The 8,517-nt window shown below is 41.5% G+C and overlaps 1 protein-coding gene across 1 annotated transcript; it reads left to right on the top strand.

The window, feature by feature from the left end:
* Window positions 1–6,394: 6,394 nt before the first annotated feature.
* On the top strand, window positions 6,395–8,256 carry LOC115736691 (probable WRKY transcription factor 33). Its single transcript, XM_030668520.2, has 3 exons — window positions 6,395–6,708; window positions 7,429–7,562; window positions 7,761–8,256. The coding sequence occupies exons 1-3, from the start codon at window positions 6,589–6,591 to the stop codon at window positions 7,999–8,001; spliced, it is 495 nt and encodes a 164-aa protein (XP_030524380.1). The 5' UTR covers window positions 6,395–6,588; the 3' UTR covers window positions 8,002–8,256.
* The last annotated feature ends 261 nt before the right edge of the window (window positions 8,257–8,517 follow it).

Below are 8,517 nucleotides of genomic sequence, written 5' to 3'. Positions count from 1 at the left end.
CTCAACAGGGTTCTTCTGCCGGCATAGTTGTCTTTCTTCTGCAAGATGAACATTCCAAATGACTTCCAGCTGTTGAGATGAACTGGGGTTTGATTTTGAAATAGAAGCTACTTTGTAAATTTTCATCTTCTGCATCATTCTCGGCACTTCGCTCCCGGTAGAATAAATGCATCGCTAGCATGCGGTCTCTGCACTGTCCGATGCCGCGAGTCCCATTCTCACTCGCACGGGTCTGATGGGGATCTCATGGCTGTTGACAGTCCTGATTGCACAATGAGTTTGCTCATGACTCTGCATGGTACTTCTCAAACATAGTTTGTGAAATGGATAGTACTGACAAGAACTTCACCATCAATCTTGAAGAAACAGATTGCTGTGAGGATTGAGAGACCTGAGAAGTCATGCGGAAGTTCGTAACGCCATTACCAAATAAAGACGCCGTTGCTTCGGGGTCTTGTTCCAAAATGCATGGCCGTAATGTCTAGGATTGATCTGTGTCGCACCCTCTTTAGTCCTGTGTCTTCAGAACTGGAGAGCATCATCTCTATTCACTTCACTCTAAGAAGAAAGAAGACGAAACAAGCAATCGGCAACGTACAGTCCTCGCGCTAACCGGCGACGACTCGCGCCAAATCAATCGGCTCATCATATCAGAAGAGTTCGAGCTTCTTCACCCACTGTATGCAACCAGAAAGAGTGGTACTACTGTGATTAGGAAGGCATGGCAATGGATTGGAACAGCATGGAGAAGGTAGGCATGACAAAATTTGATAATCTTTGGAGAACTATCTTTTTATATGGATTTATAGTTGGAGAAGCATGATGTATTACGCTGGCCATGTTATACAAGTCTTAGGACCAACTCAAAGGGCTAATTAACCTCTACAAGTTGCCGCCATTGTCTCTTATTATTCGAACCTTGCACTGTTGCCGCCGCGACGGTCTTGCCCCGGCCCCTTGGCCTCTCTTTCTCCGTCTCTCTCGCTCTCTCCGGCAATCCACGTCCACTCTTTTGCCCTTAATTACCCTAAAAAAGTGAAAATTTTGGACATAGGAGAAAACTAAATCTACTAAAATAAATATAGACAAATATACTGAACAATAAAATTTTGTTCAAATTTTAGAAATACAGCTACTTTAATAGAACTAAAATGAGATACTTTAAGAAATAGAGTAAATAAAAGTTAAATAAAAAAGGAAAATGCTTCGACAACAAAGAAATGTCAAATGACAGAAATTAGTTACTCGTTATGTATACTTTTAGAGTAAACTAATGTAAAAAGCCTAGCGATTAAAGAAAAAAATCAAGAGGAAATGATATACTTAACTCATAAGAAGGAAATGATTAGCCCAAATTAATGTGTTCTTTTACAGAGATTTTGCTGATCAAACTTTCTTTGCATTAATTAACCATTTAAAATACAGAGTGCTGGTAAAGGAATTGAGGGGGTGGGTAAGCTAGTATAACAGGTGTGGGGTTCGACTCCCGCTCTTTGCAAAATTTTCTCCATTTTCTCATTTGACCTTTTTGTTTTGGTTCGACTAGTTTTCTTTCTATTTTTAAGCTCTGCCTTTTTGTTTGTTTGTTTGTTTGAAGGGTGCTATTGAAGTTATTATGTGTGTTTTATCTCATGAACTTATTTTTATGTCAATGTTTTTTAACTGGTTATTAGACCTGTCAAACGAGTGGGTCCGATCGGATTTGGGTTGGGTCATATATGATCCTACCCAAATAAACTCATCTAACTCGTTTATGACACATTTATTACAATGCAAATTTAGTGACCCATGCCCGATTTTACTCATACCCAATCCATGCCCGATTATGCTATAAAACTTCATTGCAATCAAACTTCAATCTATAAGTAGATATCAATAAGAGCCTAAGGCAAAATCATCATCATCCATTGCCTTTGACATCCAAGATGAAAATCATTTTTGTCATTTTGGGGATCAAACATGGCACGTCCAATTCGTCGCTATTGGTGACTCGTGACCTCGGGCGATAAAACATGTCTTTCCTCGCCGCCTCCGGTCACCTCCAGTCCCTTCCGGCGACAGAAAACTAAAGATTTCGTCACCGCCTTAATCGGAGGCGGCGAATGGTTAGCAACAAAATTAGGGACCTAAGCTGACAAGTATCTTGTCACCTTAGTCCAATCTTTCTTGTAGAGATTGGCGGGACATCGGTTGAATCCGCATTGCTTTGCGAGGACAGGTTTACCAAACATTTGCCCGTGGGCTCGATTCCCCACCAACCATCGCCACTTTGTTGCCTCGATCCGGACATCTCTATAAGCAAAAACTCGAAACGCACTTGTGATTTCTCTCAAGTTACGCACTTTGGAAATCGAAGTATATACTAACGTACGTGTAACACGTATAGAAATTGTAGGTCTCGTATGGATCCCGTCGAACATCTTTAGTATACGTGCTGCATTCGACATAGAATTTATTGGGTTAAAGGACAATAGAAGGTGCCGTAATTTACATGCAACACTTACTTTAGTGTCAAAATTTTCTACCGGATCAATTAAAATAAAAAAATGTTCATTTAAGTACGAACCCCGATTTGAATTGTCGAAAATCCGGCGCGATAATATTTTATTGATTTCTCCGACCGACATGGCTTGTTGGTTTGCCCTGTCATCAATAATAGCCACAAATCGCGTCATCTATATTTTTCTGCCCCCGATATAAACCATAATTTTTGTCTGCAGACAAAATTAGGCCAAATTGGGGTATCTGCGAACAATCAAAGAAGAAGAAAAGGTGAAATATGCTGAGGTTCTGAATCTGCCGATGAAGATGATGAAGGTAACGAAGGCCGCCGCTCCAGTCGAAGCCGGATACGGGCTCGACAGCCTCCAGGATCGCGCTCATCACCAATTTCACCCCATGGATTCTCGACTCCACGACCATGAAGAGCTCCATCTCCATGTCAGGAGGAACACATTGTTAGTCTATCTCCAGATTGCAGCCACGGCGGCGGCGGTTCGACCGGAGCTTCCTTGCAAACTCGATTCCCCCCTCACCAACGCAACCAATGGTAATGGTTTTTGGCAGATAACAAGAGAACAGAAGACAAATCAAGAAGGATTCGAAGTCATATTTAACGTTTATTGAAACTCCATGAAGAAAATCTGAACTGCGGTGGAAGAAAAATCGTTCTTTCATTTGGCTAAGGACGTTCGCATCCGCCATCTTCATCCATCGCGGAATCTTCAAACTCGGATTCGTGGCTTGACCAGAACAAGAATAACGAAGAACGTTCAAAATCGGCTCATACGAGTCTGCCACATCATAGTTCACATTGGACTTATTTATTTTATTAATAATATAAAAGGCTACGTATGAATAGTCATTTAATTAAACGAGTCACATTGGACTTTGGCCGGAATTTGTCGCCGGAAGCACTCAAGCAATCGTTCTTTCTCCATTTGACACGTAAGTGATCCGACGAACGCACGAAAGTTGTAACATTTTTAGGCTAGTTTAGGAAAATCATTTTCGGGAAAATGTTTTTCGGACTTTTCGGCAGTTGTTTCTTTGAAAATGAGCTAGTTTAGGAAAATATTTCTTACCTGTGAAGAAAAAAATACTTCGAAAGTGAGAAAAATATTTTCCTCTTTTTGAGAGGAAGAAAATATTTTCTCTCATCTTTGCTTCCTCAATTCCTTTACATTCATTTTCTTTTATACCATTTTTTGTTTTTGTTTTCTTCTTTCTTCCTCCTTCCTCCACTCGCAGCCCCTTCCTCTTTCTTCCTCCGCCAACGGCGGACCTCGGCAAACAGTTGGCAACCCAACGATTAGCCATGGCACGGGCCAAGGAGCTCGCCCTTCCTCCTTCCTTTGCCGACCAATGACCGGCAGCTCGATGATCGGCCATGGCAGAGGCCGGTGAGCCCAAGGTTGGCGAACTCGAGGCTCGGTCGGTCCTAGCGATCTCAAGCTCCCGACGTGGCCGACGACCGAGCGAAATCAAAAGGAAAAGAAGAAAATAAAAAAGTAAAAAAAGAAAAGAGAAAAAAAGAAAAAGATGAATAATATAACAATTCGATTTAAAAAAATGAACAAATTGAAAATAAAAAACAAAAAAAATTGTTGAAAAAGGTGCATGGACAAATTCGATTTTTCATACCAAATAATAGAAAACATTTTTCAAGTCTTCTTTATGTTTCAGGCAAACACCAAAAAACATTATTATTTTTCTAAAAAATTTAAAATTTTTTAAATTTTTTTTTTGTTATATATTTCGCTAAACAAACGGACCACGTAATTTTTCCGAGCTTCTCGGGCGTGAGGGTGACTACACGACCGTATTTTTGTACGCATCGACAAATCCGCCGACGCCAACTTTCCCATCGGTAAGGATGGCCGGGTGCCATCTTCAAGACACTGAGTCTGCCTCTGACGTTTGTGTCCGGCTGCCGACCCGACCGTGACGTCACATGGACTGTTCCCAGCTTCCGAAGCCGCTCGCCGCCGCAAGTCGCGACAAAAAACCCCGCGAGAGAGAGAATTGATGTGGAGTGACGTCATCATGATCGCGTCACTCCCAGCTGTCTGGCTCCTGTCCCCAATTTCCATCCCCGTCTACGTGAGCTGGTCCTGGTCCATGCTCCGGTGTTTTTCCCCTTCCTGTTCTTTTTTTTTTTTTTGGTCCTTTTCAATTTTTGTCTTGTTTGAATTGATTGTTTTCTAATTTTTCCCAATTTATATCTTGTGGCTCACACGTTTGAATTCCCCCCCTTTTTTTTTTTCAAATTCCAAACTCCTAAATAAATGCTTGACAGCACGCTTAAGGCACGCACGACAACACTTCCGCCCTAAAAGTTAATTTATGATCAGAAGTTGATTTTTCTATTTTTAAAAAAGAAGTAAATTTTTCGTTTTACTTCTTCAAATTGCTTCAAAAATGTTCTAGAGATGGAAATATGAAGTCGCGTGATCAAACGAATATTTGCTTCAAAAGTTACATTACCAAACTGATTTCAGTTTCAAAAGTATTTTTGGAGAAAATTTTTTTACTCCGGATGCCCGCCCCTTTTAAGTGTTGACGCATAAATTTGTATGAACTTTATTCACGATTTTTCATGTTGAATTTCTGAATTTTCTTGCGGGGGCTGGCTTGGCGGCAGCACACAAAATTTCCCGGAAATTAATGGCCGTGACACGCGCACCAATGTTCGTTCTCCTTAGCTCACCATTCAACTGTTAGAAGTTGACCTCCCAGCCAATGAGACGAGCTTTCCAGAATGATACGTGGGGGTTTCAATTATCATCGAGTAGAGAGAGCAAGGGCATTAGCACGCCGAAGGAAGAAATGTCGCTATGAAAATCCGAGTCAAGATTCGTTTTAGCATTATAATATTATGATGCGGGCCATCCTATGCCCTTCTTGGAAATTTTGTTAAGACACCTGATTAGAAAGAGTGGGCATGCGATTATACTTTTCAAGACAACGGACCTGGCTCGCGTAAAAACTTGTTCACACTTGCGGTGTTATCCCATACAGTAAAACCTTAATTGAATCGGAAGAAATGTGAGATATGTTCGTTTTTTTTAATTTCTAAAGATGCTCTAAGATGCGCGTTAACTGTTTTTAGCGCGGTCTTAACGAGTATCCGAAATACACTTGTTAACAAGATCTTCTTCTTCTTCTTCTTCTTTTCTATCTTTTTATTGCTATGGGTTGAGATTTCCCGTTCTAATTTGTCTAAAAGAATGGTCTAGTCGACAACGAGGAGAATGAAGCTAAGGGAATAAAAACCATCTTTCGAAATGATGTCATGAAGTCTTATTTTGCATCCAAATCGGACTAATTCATTTCATTTCCTGACGGTGCTCTGTATTCCAATATTGTCGAGGTAAGAAATACGGCCGGTGTCGGATACTGGGATAGGCAAAAGTAAAAAGGGGTGGGAGAAGGGTGATTTGTATCATCTTCAAGGAACCGATCTTTTAGGAATCGAAAGCCATCTCATCATAAATTGCTGTCGGCAATTGAGAACCACCCCGATCACAGATTATCGGATATCAACCGTTTCATTAAGACCTCTCTTTCACGTGTTAGTATACGAAGACACGTATAACAACGTGCACTTGGATGATCGCTTACTCTTATTCCATCTTATGCCAATTTATCCTCGGACACCCCCACCCACCCCTCCTTTCAGACAATATCGTTTCGAAATTTCTTTTCCGACTCTTCGGACGTTTAAATCCGGGTCAAGCGTCCATTCGAGTTCCATAAATCCGGCAAATGCCTATCCATTACGGCTGTGGCTGGTTGGAGTGGTCGGGTCTTCCTCTCACTTCACTTTCAGGTTTTCTCCCACTTGTTCAGAACCTTAAGCAGTTTTTTTTTTTTTTTGGCCCTTTGCGGGGAACAGGCAGATTATCATCACAGAAGCTTCCCCCGCTCGCAGCAGCAGCAGCAGCCGCCAGGTCTGTACCCTTATGGTGACTACCTTTGGTTTCTCTTTCCTCACTTCTTCCCACCGTAACTTCTGTTGGTTTTCCTCTTGGAAAATTCGCGCGCGAGCTTGGAAAAGGGGTGATGTAACCCCTCCATTTGCAGGATATGTGGAAAAAAACACATGAGAGGGTGAGTGCGTGCGTGCGGGCGCGTTGCTTTCATGGCGTCTTCCACATCCTTGCCATGTACTTTCTCAGAACCCCAAAGCCAGAAAAGCCCTCGCAGGTTGGGTCGATGTCTTGATGCTGCTTCTCAGATGTTACTTTGATTGAGATGTTGCCTGCTTTCCTGATCTTTGGTGACAATTTTGTGGTATTTATACGCCTTCGTTGGCAATTGCTTCTTGTAGTGGACGACTAAGTTCCCCTCACTCTCGTGTTAAGATTATTGCATCTGGGTTCTTTTTTTCTGCAGCTACTGTTGCCGGAAAACCTAGCAAAGAGGTCGGTTTTTGTATGATGCAGATTTAAAGTCTATGCCTTTCGTGAATGGATCTCTGTCTATGCAAACTGTTTTTTTTATTCTCTTAGATCTCTATCTTTTTTGAAGTGCTTTCACAAATTCATAGATCCAGACGAGCTTGGTAGTGGTTCTGATTCACCGCCTGCTCAGTTCTTTCTTTCTTTCTTTCTTTCAGCTTTTCCCCCATCTCAAGCCCTAAAATCAACAAACACAGCTCTTTTCTTGAAAATGTAATCAAGATTGAACCCATTTGGTACCTCTTTTCTGGGTAAGGTATACTTCAGCTTGCCTGTTAACTTGTCCACTTAATTGGTGTCTTTGATACCAATATGGTAAAAGATTGCCTGGACTCTCTCTCTCTCTCTCTCTCAAGCATGTGAACAGATCGAAGATGTGTGATTTTTATGAGTATAGGTGCTTCAAGATAGACAAAGAAGCAGGTATTAATGCTCCATCCTCTCTCTTGTACTTGTTCATTCATAGGGGAAGCTGAGTAGAAGTAAATCGGCCAAGAAAGACATGGACCGAGAAGCCGGTAACAGATTGGAATTACCTCAAGACGGTTATGAATGGAGGAAATACGGCCAAAAATTCATCAAGAACATTGGCAAATTTAGGTAATAATCAATTACATGCCAATAATCCATGGAGAACTTGACCTTTTACTCGTAAAAAACAGCCTCTCAAAGGCACATCATTAAGGAAGTTTATCTTTTCTGGATAACTGAATCTGAGGTTTTTCGAGTTGAGTGAGTACTTGTGGGAGGTGTAAGAAAAGAATTGTAATGGATTCTCCATTGATTTTCATTGATTAGGAGCTACTTCAAGTGCCAAAGGGCCGGATGCGATGCGAAGAAGAGGGCCGAATGGTCGGAGACGGAGCCGGGAGATTTGCGAGTTGTGTACGAAGGGGTCCACAATCACGGCTCCTCCTCGCAAGATCAGTCCGGTTCATCGCAATCCGGTGCATCCAGCACGCGTTCCAACCAATATAACTTACTCAATCAAATGTTTGGAGACAACCCGCCTTCTGATTCCAAGCGCTCTAATGATTAAAAATCTCAACGTCTCGCAGATTCATCTAGTTGTATTGCAATGAGGTGGTATTCTATGTAAAACCAAATTCCCCTCTTCATCTCGGATCTGCGTTTAGGTTCTTTTTCCCTGAATCCCGGGTATGTTTAGGTTCTCTGCTGCTGTCTCCTGATATGGAACCTGAGTTTGCCTCTCATCTTTTTCCCTCTTTGCCTCCTTTATGTCTTGGTGCCCATGAAAAATATCAGCTACAAGAACACCAGACCTTGTCTTTGGCAGAACATATGTGTGTGTAAACTAATGCTCTCCCTTGTCTTATTTGACTCCCTAAATTAAACTATAATCTCGTTTTTGTTTTTTGTTTTTTGTTTTTTTGGCTGTTTCTTATGTCGACAGGCATCCTTTCTAAGAACACAAGCTACACATACAGTTAGAAGTACAAACGACAGGAGAAATTAAGGTGGAGACCTTCAGTAAACCAAATCAAACTTCAAAAAGGTAGTCATGCTATTACGACTTTGGAATTCATAGATAGAA

This window comes from Rhodamnia argentea, chromosome 8 (genome assembly GCF_020921035.1).
Source record: "Rhodamnia argentea isolate NSW1041297 chromosome 8, ASM2092103v1, whole genome shotgun sequence".
Lineage (NCBI taxonomy): Eukaryota > Viridiplantae > Streptophyta > Magnoliopsida > Myrtales > Myrtaceae > Rhodamnia > Rhodamnia argentea.
This window is presented reverse-complemented; position numbering and strand designations above follow the sequence as displayed.

What these genes read in the sequence shown, in the direction of transcription:
- LOC115736691 (XM_030668520.2), top strand. Translation starts at nt 6,589, where the DNA reads ATGTGGAAAAAAACACATGAGAGGGTGAGTGCGTGCGTGCGGGCGCGT. An exon ending in AGCCAGAAAAGCCCTCGCAG is followed by an intron (nt 6,709 to 7,428) that starts GTTGGGTCGATG and finishes GTTCATTCATAG; the next exon opens with GGGAAGCTGAGTAGAAGTAA. An exon ending in AAGAACATTGGCAAATTTAG is followed by an intron (nt 7,563 to 7,760) that starts GTAATAATCAAT and finishes TTCATTGATTAG; the next exon opens with GAGCTACTTCAAGTGCCAAA.